The 16405-nt window shown below is 37.0% G+C and overlaps 1 protein-coding gene across 2 annotated transcripts in view; it reads left to right on the top strand.

Annotated features, from left to right (window-relative positions):
* The first annotated feature begins 688 nt into the window (after positions 1-688).
* The window catches only part of LOC149563324 (S-adenosyl-L-methionine-dependent methyltransferases superfamily protein), a 113327-nt gene continuing 97610 nt past the window's right edge, over positions 689-16405 (top strand). The window contains exons 1-3 of one of the 2 annotated variants that reach the window (XM_089826667.1): positions 689-1008; positions 3903-4128; positions 4251-4385. In XM_089826667.1, the coding sequence (XP_089682793.1) occupies positions 825-1008; positions 3903-4128; positions 4251-4385 (545 nt within the window). In that variant the 5' untranslated portion in view covers positions 689-824. The remainder of the gene's footprint in view (positions 1009-3902; positions 4129-4250; positions 4386-16405) is intronic. The other variant, XM_089826666.1, reaches the window with a different exon arrangement.

Here is a 16405-nt window from a genome sequence, read left to right as displayed (position 1 = left end):
ATGTAAAGCCCAAACAAGGTTGGAGATAGCGGGCACCCTTGTTTGTCTCCAACCTTGTTTGACCCCTATGTCATTGTCAAAGCATTCCGATAGTCCATTTGTAGTTTTGATTTTGGCCTTAACTAGTTCATATAGTCTGTGTACTGTTGTCCTTAGCACCATAGAGATTCCCAGCGCTTCCACTCTTTTCCAAAGTTTGTGACAAGGTACTGTGTCAAAGGTTTTTTTGAAGTCCACAAAACAACAAAAAGCCTCATCCATTGGAGTGTCCCATATTTTCTCAACTAAGTCTCTAAGAGTCGCCTCATGATCAATAGTGTAGTGTTTCGATCTAAAGCCCACTTGTTCCTTTGCTCTTTTCTCCTTTGTTTCAACCCATTTACTGATTTTTTGTTCTACCATGCTTCTAAATAGCTTGTCGAGAAGGGGGTTGATCATGATGGTCTGATAGTTAGAGGGGTTGTTTGTGTCTCCGCTTTTGTAGATCAAAACCATCACATTGATCGTCCAATTTTTTGAGAAACCCTCCTCATTGACACTTGTTAAAAATTCGGTTGATATGAGGTGCAAGCAAATTAACACCCCATTTTAGATATTCAACTTGAAATCCATCAATATCCATTGCTTTAGTGTCACTAACCTCCTTATACCTTGGGTGATATGATCAATCTCCTCGGGTACCATGTTTATCATTAAAGACACATACAATTTTTAAAGTTACGCACAAAATTCATCCTCAAAATGGTAGGCCTGTGCCATAAGGATAACGCTTCGATGAACGTTCACATTCTCGCAGATTCCTGCGTGCAAAACAAAGGAGGCAAATGAATCTTAGCAGATCATTGTCTGCCAAAATGCGGTTTCGATCTCAAATTTGTACAGCGTTTTTACGCAGTTCATGTTCGCGCGTTCCTTGTCGTAGTATTTCTTTCATTTTAAAGTCAGCTCGTTGCTTTTCTTCTTCTGTTGGGAGCACTGCGATTGGAGACGTGGCTGCTACTCATCCAGGTGAGATTTTTTTAATGGTTTGCAATCTTTGTTCTTATGATAAGTGATATGCCCAAACAACATTTCCTAACCACGATTGTGTTATGACAGATAAAAAATGGCCTCGCATAGTTTGTTCATTTTGAATCACACTTCAATTTATTCTCTTTGCAGTTTCCATTTTGTTCCAATGTGATTAACATTTGTATACACGAATTTCCATGGAAATGTTATGAATACATAAGTAGCTATTAAAATTCGTTGATGTCAAAACCAGCCCACTCGATTTTTCACTCTGCTCATTACTTGTATATGTAGTCCAATAATACTGTTATACGAATAAATTGAATTGTTCTACACGATTTTCAATCTTAACAAATACCCAAATATGGAGGTGTCGCTTATTTCAATACATAGTGGATAAACCACAGTCAGTTCTGTATTGCATTTGTCATATCAGATACACGGCCAACATTATCCTTATGTATCCAATAAGGATAAACTCCTCAACTTTTAAAATGAATAAGAAACGTTGTATGTAGGTTACTTTATATGCAGTTCGCCCGTAGTGTAAACTGTATCTTCCCGGGATTAGCGCCTTGTCAGGAAAAATCCAGTGGAGCTAAGGTATGCGAAATATGGTTGGGGCTGGGGTCACAAATTTTTTTCTTACGAAAGCGGCATGAAAACAAGTCCCTCACGGCTGCACAAATACAATTTGTTTCTTTTGGCTTAGATTCCGCCGTTTGAGGGGCAAGATGTACAGGGTGCCAAATTTAAAATTTGGGAACTCATCAATTTGATATCTCGATGCGGTTGAGTTATATCGGGAGGTTTATGTACTATAGAGATTCGAGAACAAGGAATAACAGGAAAAACAGAAATTTGTCAGCCCAGACTCAAGCTCCGCAAATGTGAGCTGGAAAAGATGCTTAACCTTGCTGATTTTATTCTTCCTCCTAAAAGCATATCCATATCTATGTCACATTACCTTAGTTAGTATTCAACAGCAATCACACGCATTAAGTGCAAATGCAATCAGCAGCATGACGTGGAGACTACCCTACCACCGTATAATTTTGTTGGGCTTGAATTATTTTGAGCTTGATGACTCATGGCTTAAACGTTAAACCCTATCGAACACGTCTCAGTTTTAGAGATAAAAAATTTAAAATATCTTTCCGAGGTTGCATTTTCAGAGCTTGAGATTCACCGACAATTATTTGCTTGGTACCCAGTCGTAACTTGTTTGTCATATTACAGAATCCTCCTTGTGTCTGTTGACCGAACTTCTTAGGATGCTCAAATTCGAAGGCTGGCTGGAGAGAAAATTTCCAGCATGGGTATACGCCTGTCACTAGAGGCCAGGCGATTTAGATAATTTTGAAATTGCTCCTTAAGTGGAGGGGAAATTAGATAATGTGGACGAACAGTGAAAGCCCAATAATCGAAGCCCTGGATACATATGAGAAGGTTTGATGTGTAGTGTACTGATTACCTAATTCCAGAATATGCAAGAGGTGGCATCGATTTCCGTAAGTCAGGTAATCTGACAACTGGATTTAAAAACTTAAAAAGGACATTATTCTTTACCATTTTCGAACTGCAAAGATAAAGTACAAAGTGAAATTGCAACCACAATATAAGAAGGTTGCTGGCAAAGGTGCCAAAGATATTATCAGCAGACAAGTTTACAAAGAAGTGTCTGGTCTAGGACAGATATGCTCAAGTGGACTAGATTAAAAAATTGCAATCAGTAATTACAATGTAACCAAGCCCATGCATGCTCAAGTGGACTAGATTAAAAAATTGCAATCAGTAATTACAATGTAACCAAGCACATGCAAGGATCGGAACTTCAACTGTAACCAGACAATCTGAGCCCTAGATTCACTGAAAATATACTTTACTTACTATGAAGATAAAATAAAATTGCGAGCCTTTGTAATGGGTAGCAAGCATGGTTATATTTCAGACAAAGGTAAAACATGCTCAATTCTGATAGTATAGGATCCATAAAATTGCTTCAGTAACACTTTGGCATTTTACTTTCTTGCATGCATCACTTTAACGTGAACTTAAAAAGTATAAGAAATTGTGAGAGGAAATATTGTTAAGTTGACATCAAGAAACATCTTGGACTTAAATACTCACTTGTTTAAGTGTGGGACTCCATTTATCTGGCTGAACTGTAATTTCATCTGTACAGCATCTAAAATATATAAAGAAACTGTGAGCATAACCACAATCTTTTACATTATTATAGTAAAACATAACTACCCTGCTGAAATTATAAAAAGCATTAACCTGAAAAGATTTAGAATATATCTTGCTACTTCTGGGCTCAATCTTTTTAATAGTTAAATGGATTGGATGGAAGGAAGAACTTTATTCAGTTGAACTTAAACATATATAAATACTTTACATAATTTTAATTCTGATTTTCTTCTTCATCAGGCCATGTCAACTGAGCCAGTGGAATTTCAAATTATAACTTATAATGGAATTTATTATATAAAGCCTGAGATTGATTCATAAAGATGTATAGCTTTTATTACTGTCCAGGGGACCAGAATAGTCAATAGGACCAACAGCTACAGCTTGCCTTTTTTTAATTACAAGCGCATCTTCAATATGAATGTATCTACTGCACAACTCTGCTCAAACCTGTATAATTATTTTCTTCTCAGGTAGTTCATGGACACATATGCAGAGTCATTTTTATCGGGTCCACACCATATGCTGCATAGCCATTACCTTTTGGACTGTTGCTCTCCTACACACTTGCAGCCTTAGATGACTTTTATGGAATATTGACAACTATAGAGAAAATTTCTGTTTATATACTATTTTTGACTATCGATGAATATAAATAGTCATTTGCAAATTTTAATGTGAATATTTCAATATAACAGGCCTAGCAAAGGTAGTGTTGAAGAAAGGAAAGGCAAAGGTCTTTCAGGATGGAAGTCCCATGGTATATAGTGGAGCAGTAGATAGAATAGTTGGACGGCCTTCCCCAAGGACAGGTGATATTGTGGTAGTTGCCAATGAATCAGAGAAAGCCATTGCATGGGGTATTTACAATTCGGTCTCCATGTTTTGTGTCCGCCTGATGCAGATTGAAGAGGATGCTAGTAGGCAAGTCAAAGTTCTAGCCACTCTATATTTTGTATAATTTGTATCTAAGGCACATTTTTGGAGTATCTGTGAGCAAATGGTTGACTTTATCCTTATATATTTCTTTGGATATATGATGGCAGAGATCCCACAAGCATACTTGACATGGAAAAATTACTTCAGTTAAGGATGAACAATGCACTAGACATGCGCAGCCGTCTTGGACTTCTGGGATCAGATACAAATGCATACCGCCTTGTGAACAGTGAAGGAGATAGGCATGAATGTTCCTTCTGAACTCTACCCTAAAGTGTCATCCATATTTATTCTGACAATGTGTATGTTTTTTCTTAATTGCTTTAATTATGCTGAATACAAGGAAATATGCATTTTTCTTCTTTCTTATTATTTTAGTTTGATTTCACAGTGAGTTCTAATTTGTCAAAAGCAATACTTAAATTATACGAGAGATCGAGAGATTAATATTTATATATTTATGTTGACAGGATGATCTTTCTGCATTAACTGAGATTGCCCAATTGATATCTGGGATGGTATTTGTCTAGAAAAGCTGTTTTTTTGGTGGAATTATTATTAAATTGGAAAGAATGAATGCAAGGAATTTTAGAGAATTCGATAACCACACTAAATATAGTGTGGCTTCTATTCATTATTGAACTGGAAAGTTACAAATTGGTTTTAAATTAATCTTGCAAAGTGTATTATGACATTATGTCCAACATTAGATCATCTAAAATCCCGTTAATGACTATACCTATGCCAACTCCAATATAACCACAAAATTCGACAATAGAGAACAGCATCAAAAGGTTTTGTCATTATATCAGCAGACTATTCCTGAGAATTCCGTTGATGAATGGACATGCTATCAATGACTACCAATTGTTGAATGTAGCGATGATGAACATTTTACAATAATAGATAAGTCGTCTATTATTAGTTAATGGTTATCTATTGTAAATATCTAATTAGCTTTAGTTTGCTTTCTCTAGAATAGAATGTTTCTATTCTTTACGATCATTTCCTAAGGAAACATTGTCTCATTCTTTTGTATAAATTGTCCGTCTGGTCTCTATTAATAACAAGCAAGTATTTACCAATTACTTCCGTAATATGGTATCAGAGCTAATACTTAAATTTTTTCAAAATTTTTCAAGTCAATTTCTCTAAAACCCGCCTAGGGTTTTCTGCATGGAGAAATTCGAATCAGCCTAAAAACTTGACTAGGGTTTTACAAATCACAACCGTGTCTGTGCAAATCGCATATTGGAAAAATCATAGGTTCTGTTCTCTGAAAATTGTCTCCAAATCACGATTTTCTCCTTGCAATTCGTGATTGGTATCTGCAAATTGTGGTTTACTGGGTCAAGCAACGAGATTTGCAGTCGTTTTTCCTCCTGGTTGCATGATTGTAACTGCTGGTGAAAGTCGTTTTTCATGCCATTTCTCCTTTGTTCGCGTGACCTCTAGCTGACAATTTTCTGAGTTAACATGCATTTTTTTCTCCTCCATACTGCCGTGATCTCCTTCCAACATTGGTCGCTTGTTAAAATTGCTAATTTTTGACCAAGTCTCTGCTTTTGCCCAAACCGCCATTATTTGGAGCTTGTTTTGCTACTGGATAGGGTTTTGCCCGAAAACCTAATTTTTGGGTCCGGAATTTTTTTTAATTTAAGATTCTTGGTGTGTTTTTCGAGAAGTCAACTGGGTTGTCCTTTTTTTTGGGTGCCTCGATTTTTGAGCCAATGGATCCAAAAAACGACAACATATTCCTTCTGGGTTTTTTGAGCTCTCTTTTGGGTCACTCTCCGATTTTTTTGGGTCTTTTGTTTTTTGCCTTGAAGAACATGCCTTCACAGACTTTCACAATTTTCATTGAAAAACGTGCCATGGCATCTTTGACAAACATTCTACTCGAGCATAACTTCAAATTCAATTGTTGAAATTATGGCACCTGGAAGCAACGAATCATCACAATTTTTGAATATCGGAACACCGATCAACTTGTTCTGGGTGTTACGAAGTGTCCTACTTCTCTTGGTCCTGATCAAGATGCATGAGATCTAAATAATCGAGAGGTAGTAATGCTTCTCAAATTATCTATGGTTGATGATTAGCTTTCTCAGATTCCATCGCTGCCAAGATCTGGACACATCTCAAAGGTCTTCATGAGACTTTTGACAAAAACAGAGCCTTCTTTCTGAAAAACACTGTTTTCTATTGTCATGGATGAATGCACCTTGCTCCAGACACACCTGAATCAGATTCAGGAAATTCGTGATCAGTTGCTTGCCATCGGTTGCAAGATGGAGGAAGAGGATATTGTGGTTATCACTCTTCGGAATTTACCAAAATCCTATGAGCATTTTATCAAGACTCTCAACATCACATCTTCTGGTGTTGATTTGAAGTTCACTGATCTCTGCACACTGCTGCTTAAACAAGATTGGTGGAAACAATAGTTTGGTAGTAGCTCCAATTCCACCTCCACAGAGCAAGCCTTTGTTGCGAAATCCTTTCAAAAGGATAAAGGCAAGTTTTAGTAGCCATCTCAGCAGAAGTCTTTTGCTCTAGCATCAGATGGTTCTAGAAAGAAGAACATTCAATGCAACTACTACCACAAGTTTGGACACATGAAGGTTGAATGTTGGAAACACTTAGCTGCACAGTCTAAGCAATCAAGTTCGCAGCCCAAAGCGAACAATGCAAAGCACACTGAGTAGGCGGAATTTGCCTTTTATGCCTTCATTGCTAAAAGACCTGCAAATCATGTGAAGTCGTCTGCCTGGTACATTGATTCAGGTGCCTCTCGTTAGTTCACTCACCATAGAGATTGGTTTACTGACTACTAGCCTTATTCAGACTCTGTTATTTTTAGTGGCGGAGAAGAGTACACGGTTGTCGGTAAAGGCAACATTTAGATTTAGTCTGTTGGGAGGAATCTCATATTCCTTGATGTGTACTACGTTCCAGGGATGGAACTAAATCTACTCTCAGTCAGTTGTTGCGACATTCTCCACACTTGGCAATCACCTTCAGTTCACATCAGTACAGGACTAAGTCTACTGTTGCAGTGGGTCTTGAGGATCATGGTCATTTCAGACTTATTGATTTTGGTGATTCTCAAGACTTAGCTATGGCTGTTTGATGGTCTTCTGTTAGCACACTTTGGCATTCGTGATATGGGCACTTAAATGTGTATTATCTCTCACAGCTTGCTTGGGATGAGCTTGTTCTTGGATTGCCAGAGATTCAAACTCAACAGCTTGGAGTTTGTGATGCATGCCAGGCTAGGAAACAACATCGCACACCTTTCACCAATGGCGATTCATGGTGAGCTTCTCAGGTACTTCAACTTGTTCATGCCGATATCTGCGGTCCTATGGCCACTCCTGTTCTTGGGACCAGGTATTTTCTGTTGTTTGTTGATGATTTCAATAGAAAAATGTAGGTGTATTTCCTTAAAAAGAAATCAAATGCATTTCCTGTATTTTAGAAGTTTAAACCTTTAGTTGAAAAAGAGTCTGGGAAATCTATTATTACTCTTAGATCAAACAAGGGGGGTGAATTTTGTTCTAATGGATTTTCCAGCCTCTTGGATAAACATGGCATCAAATGCCAGTTAACCACACCCCATACGCCACAACAAAATAGTGTAGTTGAACGTCGGAACAGGACAATCACTGAGATGGCTCGATCCATGCTCAAACACAGACATGTTCTGAAGCAGTTTTGGGCAGAAGCAGTTAACACTGCAGTTTATCTGTTGAACCGGTCACCCACAGTGGCAGTCAAAGATAAAACTCCGGAAGAGGCTTAGTTAGGTCACAAGCCCAGAATCAGTCACTTGAAGATTTTTGTTTCCCTTGCTTTTGTTTGGATCCTTGATGCGTCATGCACCAAGTTGGATGCCAAGAGTCAGAAACTCATGCTTGCTGGATATAGCAATCTTCACAAAGCCTACCGCCTGATCGATGTTGAGACATCTCGTCTTATCTACAGTCGAGATGTAGTCTTTGATGAGCAGCGAGGACCATTCATGCCTCTCTCTCCTGTTCTTGGTCCAGCAGACCAGCCTATGATGGCTCATGATTTGGGAGTTTGACTTCCATTAGGTCCACCTGATGGGAGGGCTCCAGTAGCTCCTGTAGCTCCAATTATTCTAGTGATACCTGTACAGACACTTCCGACTTCTCCTACAGGATCACCTCGCTTTGTAGATGTTTCACTTGAGTTTGATCCAGATTCTTCTGATGAGGATCCTGCTGCTCAAGCATCTCCTGGTACTAATATTGGTCATTCTCCTATTCGGGCTAAGTGGTGGGCTAAGACACTTGCTGACCTTCGTGATGATGAGCTCATTGATGGGAGAACTGCTCGGAAAAAGAGTAAAACTACAGATTCTGTTTTCTCTCATGGCCAACATTGTAACATAGGGTTTTCCCAGGTCTAATTTTAACATCTATCATAAGCACAGAATACAATTTTAACTTCGACTTCATAAGAAGGCAGTTACATCATTCATGTTCATGTGAAGAAGATTACCGTTAAAGTCAGTTAAACAAAATTGCTTAACTAAATATTTGAAATACTTTTTAATGAAATTACTTCAGAAATTGAAATCACATACCTCGGAAAAACTGAGACTGAAATTCATCTAAGTATGCTTCTGCAACCACCCGGGTTAGTCCACAAATATACTATAACAATTTCTCAAATTGACTGCTATCTCAAAAATCATATGATGAATATCACTAAATACCATTATAACTTAAATTAGGGCATCACATATCATCTTACCAATTAGGGCATCAATTACCATCGGTTTATTTAGGGCTTTTGGTACTGCTTTACCACTTAGGGCTTCCGCGACCACGGATTCAATTTAGGGCTTCCGTGACAATGGATTTATCTAGGGTTTTTGCGACGACGGATTCAATTTAGGGCTTCCGCAACCACGGATTCAACTAGGGTTTCTAATACCACAGATTTAGTTAGGGCTTCCAATACCACCATATCAATTAAGGTTCCAGCTTTCGCACAATCAATTAGGGCTTCGAATTTCTTTTCCTTCCGATTGCTTATCCGTGACAATTTCTCAAAATTAGATAATTACTTATATTCAATATTCATTTATATGAAGTAAAATGATGATAACAATGAAATACCTCAATTTAATCTTACCTTCTCATAAACAAAAATGATAATACCTGTTTCCGTTAGATTTCATGACTTATCTCTGTTTGACGCATATCTGATATCTTGAGAGAGGTGAAACATTGCCAGGGGCTTTACCACCCAACCTCGGACCACAATATATATACCCACACGATCTCTTAACGAGAAAGGCCCTCCTTACCCGGAATTGACAAGGAACATCTTACCATTCACTGGGCATCATGAGATATAACACGCCATACGACTTGGCAGCAGGAGATCATCATAATAGGAATATGCATGAGCTATTATTAATGATATGTATTAAAATGTCATAATTGATATTACTGATTCTTATTGTTGATGAATCTTTCTTCACGCCCCCTCAATCTCATCAGGCCTCCAAGCCCGTGATTTCCAGGTGCTTGTTTAATATCAATAAATTCACTCTTGCAGGGTATGAATGTTTGTGATACATTCTGAACTGAATATCCATATCTTTTATACATGTTTAATACTCTCTTATGAACAAAGAAACATTTATGGTTTGAGACAGTTTTCCAAGAACAAGAATTCTTTTACTGACCATCTCAATTCAGTCTACAATTTTATTAATGAAAAAGAGACACATTGAACATTCTTGATTCAACAGTTGCATTAGAAAGAAAAACATGATTAGCCATTCTAAATTTGGCAACATTCTTACTGGTCTCCTACGCTTATATCTTCAACCAATTTTTAATATCTATATCCTTGAAAAACAAACTCTCAATACACACAGATACAGCAGATGAACTCATATTATATCCAACTTGCAAACTAGAAAAGAACAACTTATTGCACTCACTAACCATCAATAGATCTTTAGATTGGTGTCTCCTTGGTGCCTGAATCCATTACATCTTATACTTAATCATGAGATTATGATTCTGCATTCTCAGATCTTCCTTGATACTCAGACTTGATCTTTATTATTAGTTTTGATGGATTGAGACAGAACAATTCATATCACATTTTTACTGATAAATGACACGGGCTGATATTGGTATGATTTATAAGCAAGGCATGGTTGAATGCAGTGGTATTATCAGACAAATAGAATGAGATCAGAAGTCTTATTATTTTCTTAATCCACACTATCACAAGCTTCACATACTGTTATTGCTAAACAGGGTTCACATATTCTGTTGGTATTCTATAAACATGGTAAGCTCAAGTGTAATGTTAAGACTTAATCTGCACACATAACCCCTTCACACTTATTTCAACTTGACTCAAAATGATGACAGGAAAAGATGATAAAAAAAATGTGAGCAAGAAGTTAAAATCGTTTTTGGTTTACCCTTACTTGTTTGCAGATTGCTAGATTACAGTATGCCCAGCATGGTGAAGTCTTCAGCATAAACTAAATCCCGTCACTCAGAAAGTATGCAAGAACGGCTTCATGTTAACTCGGTTGTATGAATTTGTGGTGAACCAAAATGTTATGACAAGCGATGATTGTTTGGGCAGAGAGGTCGTTGGGTATTAGAGGAAGCCTGGAACAAATAACTCACAGTAGAGAGAGAGACTTGCATTCATCACCAACTCGGGTTACAGGAAGACAATATTGGAGACCATGGCGGAAGCAAGAACAGACGGGAATGTTGTGTTTCTTCCAAAACGACAAGGCAGCATATAAAGATATTGATCGGCTACCCATCTTCTGCTGTTACAAGATTGAAATGCGATTGAAATTCCCATCGGTTGGAAAATATGAAACGTTGGAACAAGGGGGGAAAGTTTTTATTAATATTATTAAATGTTATATTATTATAATTCGAAAGTTTATTAAAAACTTATAAGTATTTTTTTAAAAAACATCAATCTATTAATTTATTAAAAGATGCCAAAATATTTTTATATTCAAATGCACATGTATAAACTATTATTAAAAATAATATGACAAAAGATAATTAAAAATCTTTTAAGAATACGTTTATATTTAAACTTAATTAATTATTAACAACTCCTGCAGTTCCAGAGATGAATCCTGTTACAAATCGCTTGGTCCTCTACCTGTCTATCCAATGATGGTGATGCCCTGCCTAATTCTTTTCTAACAATGCTTCCACCTCCTTCGACAAGCTCCCTGCAAGGAATTTCTCTATAATTAAACTATAAATTATAAATAATCATATTAGTTAACCTTTCGTCTTAATTCCATTAATTCGCGATTAACGAATAACTAGCATGTCATCTTCATTTGAAATCATAACGACTAACTATCTTACCATTTAACCAGATCAAATTAATACCAACTGACTTCATGTGAACTTCAACGTCTATATTTCAAACTAGGTCAAAAATTGGGATGTAACAAACATTCACAGTGTATGAACCTCAAACATATTCTAAGGCTAAAGGAATTCCAGAGTGGGAACAGGCCATGACATCTGAACACCAAAGCCTGCTGAAGAACAACACCTAGGTCGTTTCTGATCTTCCACCGAGGAAGAAACCCATTGGCTGCAAATGGGTCTACAAAATCAAATACAAATTGGATGGTACTTTGGATAAGTACAAAGCTCGTTTAGTGGAAAAGGGCTTTTCTCAACGTTAGAACATTGATTATGAGGAGACCTTTGCTCCTATTGTAAAGATGAGCACCATCAGATTAGTCCTAACCATGGTAGCGCAGTTTGGCTAGAAGGTCCATCAGATGGATGTCAAGAGTGCTTTCTTGAATGTTGATCTCCATGAAGAGGTTTACATGACACAGCCTCCTAGTTTCAAGGTTGTTGGTAAAGACCATTAGGTTCTCCGATTGGTAAAAGCTCTCTATGGCTTGAAGTAGGCCCCTCGGGCATGGTATATTAAAAATTGATAAGTACCTCAGTGATCAAGGCTTCAAGAGGAGTTCTTCAGATTCAAATTTGTACATCAAGACTACTGATAGTGACATCATCCTTCTGGTTTTTTATGTGGATGATCTGATCATCACTGGCAGTTTGGCATCTTTGATTCAGGGAATCAAATAGAATTTATGCCAGTCTTTTGATATGACTGACCTTGGGCTCATGCATTATTGCCTAGGTGTTGAAGTTTGGCAACAGTCTTTTGGTATATTCATCTCTCAGTACAAATATGCTAGGGCCTTGTTAGACAAATTCTGTATCCAGGATTGCAAACCTGCATCTACACCTATGGAGAAAGGTCTCAAGTTATTAGCAAAGTCTGATTCTCCTTCCGTTGATAATACTACATACAGGCAACTAGTAGACAGCCTCATCTACCTCTCTGCTACTAGGCCTGATATCAGCTTTGCAATCAGCTATATTTTATGCTTTATGACAGCTCCTAAGGCTGATCATTAGATGGCAGCAAAGCATGTGCCTCGTTATGTGAAGGGCACTTCAGATTACTTCTGTACTCTCGAAGTTCTAATCCTAAATTCAGTGAGTTCTCAGATTCAGATTGGGCAGGCTCTGTTGATGATAAAAAGTCAACATCTGGATATGTGTTCAGTTTGGGATCCGGTGTAGTCACATGGACCAGTAAGAAACAATAGGTAGTTTCTCTCTCTTCTACAGAGGCCGAATACAAAGGGATTGTTGAGCCAGGATGTGAAGCTGTTTGGCTTCGTCGGATGCTTGGGGATATGCAGATGTCACCAGTAGAACCGACTACTCTATTTGTTGATAATGAAAGCGTTATCAAGTTAGCACGAAATCTTGTCTTCCATGAATGAACCAAGCATGTGGATGTTCACTGTCATTACATACTATAGCTGGTTGAAGAAGGGACTATAGATTTGTAGTATGTTCCTACCACAAATCAGACTGCAGACATTCTCACCAAGCCTCTTGGTTCTGATAAGTTTGTCAAATTCAGAGGACAGCTTGGTGTTCTACATAGATTAACCATTAAGGGAGGGTATTACTATAATAGATAAGTCGTCTATTATTACTTAATAGTTATTTATTGTAAATATCTAATTAGCTTTAGTTTGCTTTCGTTTTTTGCTTTCTTTAGAATTGAATGTTTCTATTCTTTATGATTGTTTCTTAAGGAAACATTATCTCATTCTTTTTTATAAATTGACTGGCTGGTCTCTGTTAATAACAAGCAAGTATTTACCAATTACTTCCATAATAAAACATCAGTGTGCTTGCTGTGAGCATGATATATTGGGTTTTATGCTAACTTCAAGTGTTTGATTGGCATTGAAGTAGAGCGGATTTACCTTGAGGATTTTAATACAATTATAACTTTGGCATAGCCATACAGCTTCACAACTGGCATTGACATCCACTTTGCATTTCATTTTAGTGGAAGATAAAGCAAAATTTTGTCGAAACTTACTTTGCCATCAAATAATTCTCAGAGTCCAAGAAAATATATAGACAGTAGTTGAGCTCCAAGTGTCAACTGAACCAGTCCAATTAAGGATGCCAAAAAGTCAAAAGAGTGATGGGGTCAACCGTAGGGAATCAACTGAACAATGACCTTTTTCTTGCAACAACACTTTACAGCACTCTTCTACTGGGTTCACCAATGTATGTAATGCTTCACAAGCTAAAATATGGGACCACCCCCTAAGAACAAATCGGCCAAAAAAAGACTCCAAATTTGCGTGTTCTTTGCCATTTTTTCCTTAAATAGTTCCAATATATTGCTTTTCTGTTTTAAGGCATAGCTTTGACAGTGAGAGATACATTTGGGATGATTTTCAGTGGTGATATAGCAGAGCTCAACTACTCTTAAAAACTAGTGTACTTATAGACAAGCTTAAAACATCTCAGTATGGGAAAATTGCTGATTTCATTATGGTTGTAATATTACATTAGAGTTTCTTGTGGAGAATTGGACACTTACCTTTGAAAACAGGCACTTGACAGATTTAACTCCCTTTCAGCACTTCTAGACTGAAAACCTTAATAAATAAGTCCAAAACTGCACAACCATTGGCACATTACGTGCTATCAAATGACAATCTTGATACATCCTTGCTGAGCTCGTTAACATGCAAATGGAACTTCTAAATGCTTTCTCTACCTTCAAATTGTAACAGACTAATCTGGAACCAATTATCCTAAGCTCCTTTCACGCCTTCCTATAATTATTTTCAATAGGGTGTTAGAATGAGAAGCTTTCCGATAGAGAACAAGAGAGAAAATAGAGGAGACTTTAGGATCATGATTTTGCCAATCTGGTGCCCCAATCAAATCACATGAGATGATTGAGGAGTAGAACTCCACCCATTACGTAGTGAATGTAGTGCCATCCTTCAAGATGAGTCAAAGACGACGTGAAACTTCAAACAAAACCCCTACAATTTGGCAATTGTGGCTTGTAAGCTTTGAGATAAATTGCAACACATCCTTCACATGGGCACATGGATGAAGGATAATGTAATATCCCTTGTCAATTCGAACCTCAACTTGTTGATTTGTAGGTCAAGGAAAATTGTCAAACGCTTCCAAAACGATCTCTATGCTTGCTGTTTCTGAGTTTCAGACTGATTATGCTTGCTTGAAATGATATCAAAGGGAATCTAAAAGTTTGTAATTGATTACTACTATATCTAAGAAAAGAACTAAATGTATATGCAATTCTCTTTTGGCTTTTCAAATGCATATAGATGAATTTTAAATGAAAAATGCGCACTTACAGCCAATTGGTATTTTGTCAAACACTTGGGATGCATACTATTATGTCAATCATAGAAGATATAAATATGCACACTACATCAAATATATAGACCTGCAACTTATCACTCCTTTAGTGAGATATTTTCTAATTCAATGTTTAACATAATATTCCAAGGCTCTTGGCTTTGCAACCCCAAAAAAACTGAGTAGAAATGACATTATAAATCTGATATAAAATGTGCATCTACAGCTAGTTATCACTGTCACCTTTACAATGCCAAACGACCAATTTAAATGATGCAAATTGATTGTAAAACCTGATATACAAATTGCCCAATGAAGGAGATGAAATTGCAATCATAATCAAGCCAAGTACTATAGCGCGGGTACTGTTCATGGCACTGTAGCAGCCAGCAATAAATGTTTTCTCCAATTTAAGCACAAATAGAACTCCAGAATATAGCTCTCCTGAATGCCAAATTCAGTGGATATTTCACCACCTCAAATGGTTGCAACACTGAAGAATTGACGCTCTCCAATGGCTAGCTGAAATCAGAAACCCTTAGTTTTTTCTCTCAAGTTTATATCAAATGCAATTGACAATAATCGGATGTCTAACAATGAAACTCTTGCCTCTATTTATTCTTTTCCTTCACCCTTCTAGAAGGAAATAAATTATTATTAATTGCACTCTCTAGAAGCTTCCCCTTTTCCAATACAATAATTAGTTGTGCTTCTAGAAAATTAAATTAATTAAATATAAAGTCACCTTTAGGTTTATTTATTTATTGACTTTAATTTAATTTATTTCTCCTTATTTCTCCACTTAGCCTTCAGAGAATGAAAAGCTAAGAACTCCATTGAGGGTCTAAAAGATGGGGAACATTACAGATAAAGGCATGCAAACAGTAGTTGTACATGCAGTTTGCAACTCCCTTCAAGCTTAATCCCAACTCTCCATCAAGTTCAATCCCTCAGACTCCTCTTCTGAAGTGCTTGCAAATCATCAACAAATGTGGCACTATTTTGGATTGCTAGGCACCAACTTATTGCAAATCAAATTCGTCACATATGAAATCTTGAGTGCCATTTTGAGAGGAAAACTGATTAGAGTCAGAATTATAATTTTCTTTTTTCAACCTAAGAAGCCAAAAGTTAGCGTCAATAAACATTTTTTCGTTTAATGCTAATTGCTCCTGCAAGATGATCCTCCACTTGGAGTATCTTCTATATATTGCGATACTCATTTTGCTACTTGCCAAGGAAAAAGATTCAACTGGGCTAAGATTGAGAGAGATAACTAACAAAAAAATCAAATATTAGGTCATGTGGATGTAAAATATAAAATATGTCAAACAACTGCCTACCAGTTGTTTATTGAGTGACTCATCAACTGGTGATGAATTGTCAAATGTTGACAACTTCAGCCTGATCTGTATAGGTCTAGTGGAAGGACTACGACAAGCCGTGCAAAATCATTCGAAAGA

The sequence above is a fragment of the Cupressus sempervirens genome, chromosome 4 (assembly GCF_028749045.1).
Source record: "Cupressus sempervirens isolate cs-2001-9-10 chromosome 4, ASM2874904v1, whole genome shotgun sequence".
Taxonomy (NCBI): Eukaryota; Viridiplantae; Streptophyta; class Pinopsida; order Cupressales; family Cupressaceae; genus Cupressus; species Cupressus sempervirens.
This window is presented reverse-complemented; position numbering and strand designations above follow the sequence as displayed.